Source organism: Trachypithecus francoisi, unplaced genomic scaffold, assembly GCF_009764315.1.
Source record: "Trachypithecus francoisi isolate TF-2019V2 unplaced genomic scaffold, Tfra_2.0 Lachesis_group2, whole genome shotgun sequence".
NCBI lineage: Eukaryota > Metazoa > Chordata > Mammalia > Primates > Cercopithecidae > Trachypithecus > Trachypithecus francoisi.
Window position 1 is genome coordinate 143407806 of NW_022681465.1, and position 14456 is coordinate 143422261.

The 14456-nt window shown below is 38.0% G+C and overlaps 1 protein-coding gene across 1 annotated transcript in view; it reads left to right on the forward strand.

Moving 5' to 3' along the window:
* Nucleotides 1-14456, forward strand: part of HTR4 (5-hydroxytryptamine receptor 4) — a 98466-nt gene that overhangs the window by 38154 nt on the left and 45856 nt on the right. Inside the window, exon 5 of the mRNA XM_033181567.1 lies at nt 2687-3255. Within this exon, the coding sequence (XP_033037458.1) occupies nt 2687-3255 (569 nt within the window). The remainder of the gene's footprint in view (nt 1-2686; nt 3256-14456) is intronic.

Here is a 14456-nt window from a genome sequence, read left to right on the forward strand (position 1 = left end):
TGGCCTCAAGTGATTTGCCTACCTCAGCCTCACAAGGTGCTGGGATTACAGGTGTAAGCCACCATGCCCGGCCAGTATCTTTATACTTAGGAGTAAACACAGATTTCAGAAACAAGATACAGAAAGTACTAACCAAAAGTATAGGTTCTTTCAGAACTTCTTTCTATCACAAGATACTAGAGTGAAAAGCCATGCTACAGAGTGATATATTTGCAACACATAAATCTGACAAAGGACATCTAAAATATAAAAGAACTATTATATTAAAAATCAATAAGAAAGAGAGTCACAAGTTAATTTTTTAAATGGGAAAATACCTGAAAAATCAATTCAAAAGAGAGGATATCGAAAGGGCAAAACAGTGATTAACATTATTAGTTCTCAGGAAATGCACAGTAAAACTGCAATAAGAAACTGAAGGGTTGTGATGAACTTAAATTTGATTCAAGTTTATTTGATTTAATTTAAAATTTACAAAGAAATAGCCAGGACATAGTAAATAGGGAACAAAGATGCAGAGAACAGGGCACACTGAGAATTTGAGGCAACTTACTCGGATTGAAACTGAAAATACAGCTGCGAGAATTGGGACTGACAAGATGTAGGCAATATTTTAACATTATGAAGGCAGTGCTCTCGTCCCATTGAAGGAACCAGAGTGCTAATCATGAAACAGATGCAGAAACTCAGTCTCACATGCTTTCCAAAAGAAGTGATGTCAATGCACTATAATTATGTGGATATGGATGCCCAGGACACTTTTCAGTAACAAAACATAAGACAAATCCTAATCTAAACCAATGGAAAGAGTCAAAAACACATGGAGTATTTTACTTATGTAATCAAATAAACTTTACCAACATCACCAACAAATCCACAATGAGATACCACTAAATACTGACAATAAATTCCAAATGTTGGTGAGCATGTGGAGTAACTGGAACTCTCCGGCTCTCATGGTGGGAATATAAATTGATACAGTCCCTTTGGGAACCATTTGGCTGTATATACCCAAGCTATGATACAGCAATTTCAGTCCTGGGTATATACCTAAGACAGATGAAAATACACACACACACACACACACACACACAAGCTTGTACAAGAATATTCCTAACAGTTTTATGCAAAATAGCACAAACCCAAAAATGACTCAAATGTCTGTCAATATTGGAATATGTAATATTGTAGTTTATTCCTTAATGCAATAGTATACAACAATGAAAAAGAATAAATTACTTGTTCATGCAATAATGTGAGTGATACAATATTAAGTTAAAGGAGATACAGATTGTGTGTTTTATTATCTTGATACTTAGTTGGAAAACAAATAAAATTACATTATGATGATAAAGATTAGTGGCTATGTTTGGGCATATTAATGACAAGGAGAAGGCATGTGGAAGGCTGCTGGGTTGTCGATAATATTCTATAGTTTGATTTGAACAAGAATTACACAGTCATATTTACTATGTAATAATTGATTCACATGTGTATACACTTTATGTACTTTGTATGTATTTTGGTTCAATAAAATATCTGAAAAAAGAAGAAGGATGGAGGATTCAGCTATATCAAAGGTGTAGATGGCTCATTTAAAAGGAGGAATGGCAACATAGAGGTCATTGATAGCCTTGACCAGAGCATTTACAATGGAGTGATTAGGGTGAACACCTAAATGAAGTGGGTTCAGGAGAGACTGGGAGGAGAGTAAGTTGAAGCATTGAGTGTTGTCTAGGTTCTCACTCTGGTTAGGTTCCAAAGTCCCTCATGACCTTGCCCTATCCAATCTTTATATTCTTTTCTCCCATTAAAATATCTACCCTTCCTTTCCCCCAAACCCTAAGGCCCCTCTTGGCTGTTACACTAAAACACAGGCTGTTACACTATAACACAGGCTGTTACTCTGTGTTATCTAAATGAGACAAACCTTCATCAGGGAATTCAATAAGTAGAAAAATGACTCCAGAAAAGTGCCCCATGGCATTCCCCCAAAGAGCTAAGTTTATGATGGTATAGAGAGCAATGGTTCTCAAATGTTAACGAACTTTAGAATTATTGGAAAAAACTTGCTTAAAATGCATATATCTGAGCTTCATTGCCCAAAGATTTAGAATCAGTAGATCTTCCAGGGATGAAAGTGGAGGGGTGGCAGTAGGGAATGGACAGAAATCTGCACTTATAATATATAGTGCGGGTGACTCTAATGTTACTGATCTACAGGCATCCTGTTAAGAGACACTGGTCTGTTACGTGCAAGAAGACAGGGAAGGGAGAATAGAGATAGAATTTCACTACTGGTTGGGTAAATGTAATAAATGATTCTGTCTCTATTTTATTTCTCTTCTGTCCTGGAGCCTTCAGCTCCTCTTGTACAGCTAAGTTCTCTGAGCCCTGGGATATGATCATGTTCCTTTTCTATCATCGAGGTTCTTTGTGTTGTAGGCGTATAAGAAAACCAAAGCTTTGCTGATAAATTTTCTTCTCCCTTTCCTTTCCTCTTTACTCCCTTATTCTCCCATTTTCTTTCCCTATTCTCTTCCCCTTCTTTTTATCTTCCAATCTTCCATTTTCTTGTTTTCCCTTTTTCTTTTCTTACACTCTTCCCCATTTTTCCCACTTCTTTTTCACTTTTTCTTTCCTTTTTACCTCCTTTTGTCATTTCCTCTCTCCCTCCAACTCTCAGATAGAAAAGAGGAAGTTCAACCAGAACTCTAACTCTACATACTGTGTCTTCATGGTCAACAAGCCCTACGCCATCACCTGCTCTGTGGTGGCCTTCTACATCCCATTTCTCCTCATGGTGCTGGCCTATTACCGCATCTATGTCACAGCTAAGGAGCATGCCCACCAGATCCAGATGTTACAACGGGCAGGAGCCTCCTCTGAGAGCAGGCCTCAGTCGGCAGACCAGCATAGCACTCACCGCATGAGGACAGAGACCAAAGCAGCCAAGACCCTGTGCATCATCATGGGCTGCTTCTGCCTCTGCTGGGCACCATTCTTTGTCACCAATATCGTGGATCCTTTCATAGACTACAGTGTCCCTGGGCAGGTGTGGACCGCTTTCCTCTGGCTCGGCTATATCAATTCTGGGTTGAACCCTTTTCTCTACGCCTTCTTGAATAAGTCTTTTAGACGTGCCTTCCTCATCATCCTCTGCTGTGATGATGAGCGCTACCGAAGACCTTCCATTCTGGGCCAGACTGTCCCTTGTTCAACCACAACCATTAACGGATCCACACATGTACTAAGGTGAGTATACTACAAGAGTTCATCAATTTGGTTGATTTGTATTACTCAGAAGGGGTAATGCTCCTGTTTTCTGTTTCCAGAGGGGTTATCCCTGAAAACTGCATAGAGTTTGCCAAGATTATAAAAGCTTCTACTCTCTGGTCATGGAATACAGTAGTGGTTAAGACCTCAGGCTCTGGAGGGAGACTGACTTGAATTCAAATCAAGTTCCCAGAGTTCTGTGACCTTGGGCAGGTCGTTTAAACATTATTAACCTCAATTTCATTTTTAAAAACTTAAGATAATAATTACTATATCTACATCCCAGAGTTTTTATGAGAATCAAATTAGCTAGTGTATGTGGAGTGCACGGTACAGAGCCTGACACTTAACAGGTCTTTAGTAAATGTTATCTATTATTATTTAAAGGTGGTACTTTAGAGTAGTGGTTAAAAGCATGGATTTTAAAGTAAAATAGGTTTTGTCTTGATTCTCAGTGCTCCTACTAGCCATCTGCATAGTCTCTCGTGGTTTTACTTTCCTCACCTTTAAAAAATTGTAATAATGTTAATTCTCATCTCACGTGGGTTTTGTGATGAGTAGAGATAATATATTCATATAGGGCATGACATGCAGTAAGCACTCACAATGGTATTAAAAATTTTATTAATATTAGGACGAATAGTAATAACGTAGTGCCTGAAAACCTAAGATGGCCATAAATAACATGATAAACTAAAATACATACCATAATAAATATACGACAGTAATACCATGAGATATAACGGACGTATGGGCGATCTAGAATTGGGGTAGAAAGGAAAGGAAGCTGATTTGGCTTAAGAAGCTCAGGGAAGGCTTCACAGAACACAGAACAGTATTTCCTAAGAATTTGAGACATGGAGGAAAAGGCAGGGAAGTCTATTGATTTTTTTCCCCAAGGTCACATAGGTGGATGGAGGTGGGAGTGACTTTGGAGGTGAATGTTTGGTGTCTAGTTATGGTACCTCTTTCTAAACCCTGAGACTTTTCTGGTCACCCTGGGCTAGAATTGTTCTCAGCTATGCAAAGCTATGTGTGATAAGTACATTCATCCTGTAGCAAAACTGGATTGCCAATGACATTTTTTTCTTTGCCCTGAGATGTACAGGAATTTCTAAGGAGTAGTTCCTTCTTTGAGACAAGCATTTAATTTTTCTGATGATGATTAGTATTCAGCTGTTCTGGCAGCTGAAAATTGGGGGATATTTTCATTTGCCTGTGTAAGAAAAGAAGAAAAGGAAAATAAGAATTGCTATAAAACATAAACGCTGTGCCTCAGAGGCTGCTCAGAGCAAGAATTCCAATTTTTGCTACAAGTGTAGGCAGATTTGTATCTAAAGCCTAGCATGATGTTGTGGTTTCAGCTGGTGGAAAGGCCCCAAAGGATACACCTAGAAACTGACATTCTCTCTTAATTATTATGCCTTAATGAGTGTCATAGAAAGAATTCAACCGTAAAGTGTGTGTACAAGAACTTCTGTGTGGGTGCCAAATAGTTTTAGTTATTTAAGCTAGCAGTTGCCTAAGTACAGGCTGTTGACAACTTACAAACAGTGTACGCTCTGGTAATACATTTGCTAAGTCAGTTGTTTAGTAGTTGATGGTTTTTTTCATAGAGAGTTTGGGAGTTTCTAGGGCAGCCCAAGAAAGCCTATTTTACTAAATAAGATGTATTGTTAAAATCCTGCTGTATCTGGTAATCTGCAGGATGACTGTAAAGCAAAGAGAGAATTTAGAGATGGCATATGGATGTACACTCCATATTTTCTTCCACAAATTTCTTTTCTTTTTTTTTTTTTTTGAGGCGGAGTCTCGCTCTGTCACCCAGGCTGGAGTGCAGTGGAGCGATCTCAGATCACTCAATGCTCCACTTCTCCAGTTCACGCTATCCTCCTGCCTCAGCCTCCAGAGTAGCTGGGACTACAGGCGCCTGCCACCATGCCTGGCTAATTTTTTTGTATTTTTAGTAGAGACGGGGTTTCACCATGTTAGCCAGGATGGTCTCGATCTCCTGACCTCGTGATCCGCCTGCTTTGGCCTCCCAAAGTGCTGGGATTACAGTCTTCCATAAATTTCTTCATGAGGTCATGAAAAGTGCAGGAAGTTGATCTGTGATGTTTTACTGCAGGAGTGGAGAATCTTATAAGAGTAAGGGTAGCCTATACAGAATTGTTGAAACCTGCATCCGCTAGAGGGTAAATCTTACAAAGGACAGGAATTCTGCCTATTTTATTCACTGCTATATAGCAAATACTCTTCATATTGTCTGATATGTAATAGGAACTTAAACTCTTGATGAATTAACAGATTATAAAATTAATTCTTCTGATCAATTGTTCTAACTTAACAGAACTGAGACAGTTTTTGCATTTTTCTTAAAAATCCCACAAGTAGATCATCAGCAAATTCAGATGAATTCAAGAAATATAAAACCGAAACAATGAAAATAAGTATCAGCTTTTATCCTGCTAATCCTACCCTTATTCTCAGAGACAATAGTTAACATTAGTCTGCTGATCGTTTCAATGTATTTACAAACACTCACAAAAACCGTAGAAATATCATAACTCTTTCTCACTTTATGTAAATAGGATTATTTTATATGTACTTTTCTACATCTTGTTTTTTATCCTTTAACAATACATTTTGAAGATATTTTCCCTGGGGAAAATATAGCTCTAACTGATTTGTTTTAGCTGTTCTATAACCTTCTGTACTAAAAATACATATTAAAATTTATTTAATTATTTGCTATTAGTGGGCATGTAAGTATTTCCAATTATTTGTCATTGCAAGTTGTACTGTTTTTAATGTTCTTGAACACATTTCTTGATGCATGTGCTAGAATTTCTTTCAGATAGCTACCAAAAACGAAATTACTGTATTGACAGGTACGCTCATTTAAAATTTTTACGTTTACAATAATATTGGCATCCTAGCACACTGTAACAATTTGCATTCTCATCTACAAGTGTGAAAGTATCCAGTATCCTCTACTCCTTCTCCTCACCAAAGTTGAATATTATCAATCTTTAATATTTTCTTGATTAAAAAATATTAGGTTGGTGCAAACATAATTGCCATATCATTTAATTTGCATTACCCAGTGATTTGTCAGATTGAACCTCTTTTAAATTAGTTATATACTATTTATATGTATTCTTATATAAACTGCATCTTTATGTGTTTGGCCCTTTTTGTGACAGCGTTGCTGTATTTTTCTTATAAATTTCTGGATGTTCTTTGTTATAGTCTGTATATTCATCCTGTGTCATAGAATTGGCAAATACACCTCCCCCATCTCCTGCTTACTTTTTTTTTTTTTTTTTTTTTTTGAGACGGAGTCTTGCTCTGTCGCCCGGGCTGGAGTGCAGTGGCCGGATCTCAGCTCACTGCAAGCTCCTCCTCCCGGGTTTACGCCATTCTCCTGCCTCAGCCTCCCCAGTAGCTGGGACTACAGGCGCCAGCCACCTCGCCCAGCTAGCTTTTTGTATTTTTCAGTAGAGACGGGGTTTCACCGTGTTAGTCAGGATGGTCTCAAACTCCTGACCTCGTGATCCGCCCGTCTCGGCCTCCCAAAGTGCTGGGATTACAGGCTTGAGCCACCGCGCCCGGCCTCCTGCTTACTTTTTAACTTTGGTTAACTTTTGACTTACAGAAGTTTCAAATTTTGAAAAGATATTCTTACTTGACCTCTTAGAGTTGGCCTAGCTTCCTTCTTAAAATACTTCCTACATTAATTTTCCTTAATACCATACTTTCCTGGTTTTCCTGCTAACTCACCAGCAACTTTTTCCCAGTCTCTTTTAGAGGCTCTTTCTCTCTCTCTGGCCTCAAACTGTTGGAGTTCTTCAGGACTTGGCTCCTGATACTCTTCTCAGACTATGCTCTTACTTTATATATTCACTATCTATAACTTTAAATACAATCTTCATGCTGTCAGTTCTCTCTTTGATCAATATCTCCAGGACATAGCACTCCTCTGAGATCCAGAGAAGAGATCCAATTTGCTTCCTTGACAACCCCATAGAGGTATCTCTTAGAAATCTTAAATGTAATGCAACCAAAACAGAATTATTAGCTCTATACTCTTACCCCCTGTATTGGCCCATTTTCTGTTGCTGTAAATGAATACTTGAGGCTGGGTAATTTATAAGGAAAAGAGGTTTATTTTTCTAATGGCTCTACAGGCTGTACAAACATGGCATTAGCATTGGCTCAGCTTCTGGTGAAGCCTCAGGAAGCTTTTACTCATGGCAGAAGATGAAGTGGGTTCATACATGTCTCATGGCAAGATGGGGAGCAAGAGAGAGAAAGAGAGGAGTGAGGTGCTAGACTCTTTTAAACAACCAGATCTCACAATAACTAATAGAGTGACAATTCACTTGTTACTGTGAGGAGGGCACCAAGTCATTCATGTGACCTCCACCCCTATGACCCAGACACCTCCCACTAGGCCCAACTTCCAACTCTGGGTATTACATTTCAACATGAGATTTGAAGGGGATGAACATCCAAACTATCTCACCCTCCAACCACAAGTTTTCTGAGTCATCCCTATCTCCATAAATGGAATAATCTTGTGTCATGTTACTAAATCAAGACACTTTTCTGTGGCTCTGAGGGAGAACTAACATATTAGAGGGCAGGCTTAAAGATTTAAAAAGAAACCAATCAGCTGGTATTGAAGAGATGGAGCTAAACAAAAATAACCGTAAAATTCAACCATAGGGGCAAAATATAAATCATAAAAATGTAAGATAAATAAATTTCTAGCTGCATGTATGAAATTTAGAATTTTATAAGCATGCTTTCATTTTCCTCACCCAAGGCAAACATTTAAAAAGTACTGGACAGGTCACTAGAGACCTCTCTCCATTTTATTAATAATAATGATTATGATTATGAAACCTAATATTATTCCAGAAAAGAATGTTTGTTACTATATTTGAGAGCCCTAAATCCATCATTTGCATCTAATTTTTATGACTCAAAGAGGTAAGGTATTAGTATCCTTGTCATTTTAAAGATGAGAAAATTTAGTGTTAGGGTAAGTAGCATGCCCAAAGTCACACAAGTAGTAAACAATGAAGCTGGAAGTCAGACCTAACTCTTTCTGACTTCAAAACTCAGCCTTGTCCTGCCACTTAGAGTCAGAGTTAACATTACAACTTTCCATGATAACCTTGACTTTTTGGATAAAAGTTGATGAGTCATTTTTTAATCTATCAACTCTACCATTTTGTTCATATTTCTCTAGTTTGCCTACAAACCATGGAAGACTAATAACTTTTTCAAATGAAGGCATTTTCATACTCACATTTTTTAAAAGGAAGTAAGCTTAGATCAGATGAGCCTATTCTTATTAACCACTTGTTGACTTCTATCTTTGGGTACCCATTGACTATTCAAATAAAAAATCAATTTTAAAAAAGTTCATCTCAGGATTGGGATCAAACTCTTCTTCCTGTGGTTTTCAGAACATACCTTTTTCACATTTTTTCAACTTGGGCACTTGTTCTTCTCCACTTCTGCTGGATGGCAGTGGTCTGTTTATCGCACTATTTCTCATGATATTCATACTGCTTTAGAGTATACAATTTAATTTAATTTATTTAATTAAATTGTATACTTATTTAATTCCTGTCACATCAAATATTCCTTAAGGGGAGAAACTATGGCTTCCTCTTCTCTAGGAACCGCATAGTCTTTAACACAGTATCTGTGTAACAGTAGATGATCAATTGATTGATACATTTTTTGCTGATGAGATGTCTTCCTGATTCTCTTCAGATTTGTGAAGGATTAAAATACTCAAAATCAAAAATTAGGTTTTGTTTGTTAAATCTTCCCTTAGATCCTAAAAGGTGCAGAGAACTTAGTCTACAAGATTCACATTGGGAAGACCCAGTTCATGACAACATTCTGATATTGTGGGGCCTCTTTCCTTTAAAGTCTTTTTGACAGAATGGAATTTTACTTTTCCAAGTTGAATTAGAAACAGCCAAGCCTGACCTCAATGGTTTAGAGTCATAGGTCTCCCACGGTTGGTCTATCCGTCTGGCCTTTTGATTTACATGTAATTTTATTATTAAATAAGCAAATGGGTAGCCGATTGAAATAAATATGCTTTTGAAAGACATTCTTAGAGGGTTTTGGTTACTAAAATTGTACTAACTAGTGTACACAGCAGCAGAGATGTCTGCAATTGTGTCTATTTTCTGTTGGACAAGTGTCTTTGGAAATATGCAACCCATGATCAAAATAGAAGTGAAGAAAGCATGTGATTGGATGATGACACCATTTGTCTAGACATATAGGTTACATAGTCTTCTAAATATAGCTTCTAAACATGAATTATTATCATATAAATATTTTGGGGCAACTTTAATTTGTCTGCCTGCATATACTAGAAAGAGGCAAAATGCCAGTGTGTGGAATTCTAAGAGGTTTATCAAGTGTGCAAACTCAGATTCTCAGGGAATTTGGAGCCAGCCTCTTTCTCCTTGTCTCATCCTTAATCTTGTTCTGCAGCTGTGTTTTCCCCACCCATCAATATCTGTCTTAGTCTTATGGAAATCACTTTTCCCACTCTAGGAAACCCATACCGAACATAGTGGCAGAGAAGAAAATAAATAACCTAACGATAAAACATTAGCTGCGTTCCTACTAAAGTCAGGAATAAGACAATGATGTCTTATCATCTCTCGTGGTCAACATTGTACATACAAAATCCAAAGAACAGAAAGAAGAAATATTCTACATAAAAATTGGAAAAAGAGAGCAAAGCTGCCATTATTTCATTATTTATTAATCATCTATATGATCTATTATAATAATCCTCCAGGAAAATCCACTGTAAACTGTGAAAAGTAATAAGATATTTCATAAGGATGGATGGTATGAGGTGACATTCAATCCTCTGTGACTTTCCTACTCATGAGAAAAAAACAATTAGAATGTGAGTTAAGAAAAATACCGGCCGGGCGCGGTGGCTCAAGCCTGTAATCCCAGCACTTTGGGAGGCCGAGACGGGCGGATCACGAGGTCAGGAGATCGAGACCATCCTGGTTAACACGGTGAAACCCCGTCTCTACTAAAAATACAAAAACTAGCCGGGCGAGGTGGCGGGCGCCTGTAGTCCCAGCTACTCGGGAGGCTGAGGCAGAAGAATGGCATAAACCCGGGAGGCAGAGCTTGCAGTGAGCTGAGATCTGGCCACTGCACTCCAGTCCGGGCGACAGAGCGAGACTCCGCCTCAAAAAAAAAAAAAGAAAAAAGAAAAAAGAAAAATACCACTTTGCCACTGCACTCCACTCCAGCTCAGGTGACAGGGCCAGACCCCGTCAAAAAACAAACAAACAAACAGAAGCAATAACTAAAGTTCCTTTAAAAAAATGTTTTTTAAAAGTATAAGACCTTTATTGAAAGAAACTTTAAAATGTTACTGAAGAAGAGCAGATAAATTGCTAAAGGTTCATTGTGGATAGTAGAAAAGGCGACTGTAAAACCCATATTTTGCTTTTGAGGTTATAGGAAGCCTGTCAGAACTCCAGGTTTGCAGATTCTGGAACTCAATTTATCAGGTTCTGAAGTTTGATTCACAGGAACCTTGTACTGAGCACTTAATGCACCAGGCAGCATGCAGCAGATATAAACATGAACCACGGAAGCAAGGGATACACAAGCAAGGTATTGCAGTACAGTGGACATCACTGCAGGTGTGCACAAGGTTTATCAAGAGCTGAGGGAATTGCTAACAAATCAACAGTTTCCTTGTCATCCCTGGTGATGGGCATCCAGTCTCTGCTTGAACTCCTGCAATGAAAGAAGCTTCCTACCTGAGCAGCCTTCTCAAAGGTTGGGCAGCCACAGAGCTTGAAAGGTTTTCCTAATATTGAGTTGACGTTTCCATCCCTGTGGCTTCTGCTCACTAACCCTCATTCTACCTTGAGAAAGAGAAAAACAGGTTATACCTCTTATGTTAGGACAGCCCTTTATGCATATTTGGCCATAGGTTCTTTCTGAGGCTTTTGTTTTTTGGAATAAATACCCCAATTTCTTTTAGTGCTTTCTGTGTATATTATTGTTGGAAATTTGGCGAGTGCAATTATATTCCCTTATTTGCAACTTTTATTTTTATTTTTCTTGGTCATTTTTTAGTCAAAGCATGATCAGCAGACCACTCACATTAGAATCATCTGGTAGCTTAATAAAATCACAGATTCCTGGGTCCCACTCATTGAATCAGTGCAGGGCCTGTAAATGACATTTTTACTAATATGGCTGTTATGCATATGAAAGGTTTAGAGCCACAGTCCTAGACTTTTGTGGATCAGAATGGTCCAAGGTGTGCTGGCATTGATTGTGATTCAGGGCTTCAAGTTATGACACATATTAGAATTCTTAGGTTCTTATAAATCTGTTTCTTTTTTTTTTTTTGAGACAGAGCCTCACACTGTCACCCAGGCTGGAGTGTAGTGACGCAATCTCGGCTCACTGCATTCTCTGCCTCCTGAGTTCAAGCGATTCCCCTGCCTCAGCCTCCCAAGTGGCTGGGATTACAGGCACCAGCCACCGCACCCGGCTAATTTTTTGTATTTTTAGTAGAAATGGTTTCACCATGTTGGCCAGGCTGGTCTCAAACTCCTGACCTCATGATTCATCTGCCTCAGCCTCCCAAAGTGCTGGGATTACAGGCTTGAGCCACCACGCCCGGGCCAGAATCTCTTAAAAGATAACTTTATCTAAGTTAACTGGTATAATTAGCAGAAAATTCCTTTTGGAAGCCTGCCTCAGTTCAGTTATGCTTTAAGCCAATAACTCTCCCCACTTAGGAGACATGGTATGACGAGACAGTCTTGTGACCATGACAAGGTGGCAGATGGTAGGAATAAGTCATATTAATTTGATTTGAGGTTCTTTGGGGACTTGATTATGGGGTTCTTTGTCCATTGGATAAATACCAAGGACCTTGTCAGTCTTGCTGCCTGTTGTATCCTCAGGGCCTAGTAAAGTGCTGGAACATTGTAGGACTTAACAAGGGGATAAATAAATGCTCTGTCTCTACTCTACTGGCTTACCCTCTCTTCTGTTTAACTGTCTCCATGATTATTAGTTCAGATAACTGAGGGCAGAAAAGGGACTAGGGTGCTGACTGTAACCTTAGAGCAGAGAATTTCCCTGTAGAAAATCTGCTAAAGATTCCAGTTTTGACTTCTTTGGTAGATAATCCCCATCCTCCTATTTCACTCCTTCTTTGTGAAAATAAAACAAAATAATTGATGTGAAATTGCTTTGCTAACTGCAAATCTCTGTCCACATGAGAGTGATAATTTTAAGAACAGACTATTTATAAATTAGGCAACACAGCAGAGAATGCATACAAAGTTTAGCTTTGGAGACGGGTTTCTCTGCTCTCACCAGGCATAGATTTTCCCCCAGTTTCCAGGTTCAGATCTTACTCAAGCCTAGGACACTTACCCAATTCCTAAGAAGTCTGAGAACTTTTGCAAGTGCTTTCCAAAGAACTTCTTGCCTATCTAACTTGGTTCTTGGCTATCATCCTCCATTATCCACTGTCAATCTCTATGATAAACAGGCTGTCCATTGACTTGAGATCTCTTGATCTGTGTTGTCCAATAGCTTAACCACTAGCGACCCGTGACTATTTAAATTTTAGTTTAACGAAAATGAAACACAACTAAAAACTCAGCTTTTTAGTCACACAAGTTATCTTCTAAGTGTTCATTAGCCACATGTGGTGAGTGGCTATTGGCTTAGATGTAAATGTAGGAAATTCTCATGATGGTAAAAAGTTTTGTTTGACCAATCAGCTCCAGAGCTATATGTGCCTTCTCTCTGGAAGGAGGCAATACAACTTTCTCTCAGACTCACTAACTCTTGTTATCAGCCAACACTCAGAAACTAATCAACCAGTTCTATTTGGATGTGCTATATAAATTTTTAACATTTCCATGTACAACATTAGTGTATTCAGATTTCTATATGAAATCAATAGAGGAAAAAATGTAAACAGAAAAAAAAGTGAAAATGAGTAAGAGGCAAAGAGAATGAGCTTCCCCCAAAACACAGCAGAAGAAAAAAAAAAATCTGGGTTACTGCCCCTTGTTATTTCCTTTATAAATAAAAACTATGATAACTTACAATATATTTTTTGTTGTTGTTAACTTGCTTATTATCTGCCTCTCCAGCCAGACTGCCAGTCTATGAGGGCAGGTACCATGTCACTTTTATTCCCTAAAATTTCCCCATGGTGCAGAAATTGCTCAATTAATATATTTGTTCAATAAACCGATGTTCTTATCATACTTCATTGTTCATCTGGACTGTGTATGTCAGAATAAGTTTCCACCACTTTAAAAAATATGTGTTAATTCCATAACTGAAATAGTTGTTTGTTCACTGTGAAACCACTTGTCAAATTTTGACTTCAGCACTTCAGAATTCCCCTTTTAAATAAAGGTTTTCATACTGTGAATTGGAAGATTTTTACCCATGGATGACGAAATGATTTAGAGTTGATTTATTTTGGATCCTCAGAGGTTTCTGCTAATGTTGTAAAGTTGTTTGACATTTAAAAGCCATCTTATGGCCTTTACCTTGAACTTTGGAGGTTACAATTGTATTCAACGTTTACCTCATTGTTTTGAGCCAAAACAGACTTAATCTGGGTAAATCAAAGATGGATGAGGATGACCTTCCTTTGTCTCCATTAACCCCTACCAGGGCAGACTACATAATTTGCTGGCCAAATGCAAGCCACTTGTTCAAAAGGCAGGAAAAAGTGTTCTTAAAGGTATTAAAATTTAAAGCCTTTCTTTTCTGTTCATTCACTCCCTCCCAACTTGTCTTGGTGTTTTTTTTTTTTTTAACTTGCTAATTACCTTTGTTCTAGTAAAGAAATTTTTGAAATTATTAGCACCAATTTATCATTCATTTATCACTGATACATGAATCGATTTATCATTCACTTTTACATTGCGCAATGCCAATTTCAAATGTAAATAAAAGAACATTTAACTTGTATGTGGAATCATCAAAATTATACAAATCATGGTAGGTAGTTCATACATACTTTTGTATTTTGTTTTTACCAGAACAGTGCAGAAAACTAACTCAACAGCTTTTATTTCACTTTTCGATACATACACATTCTA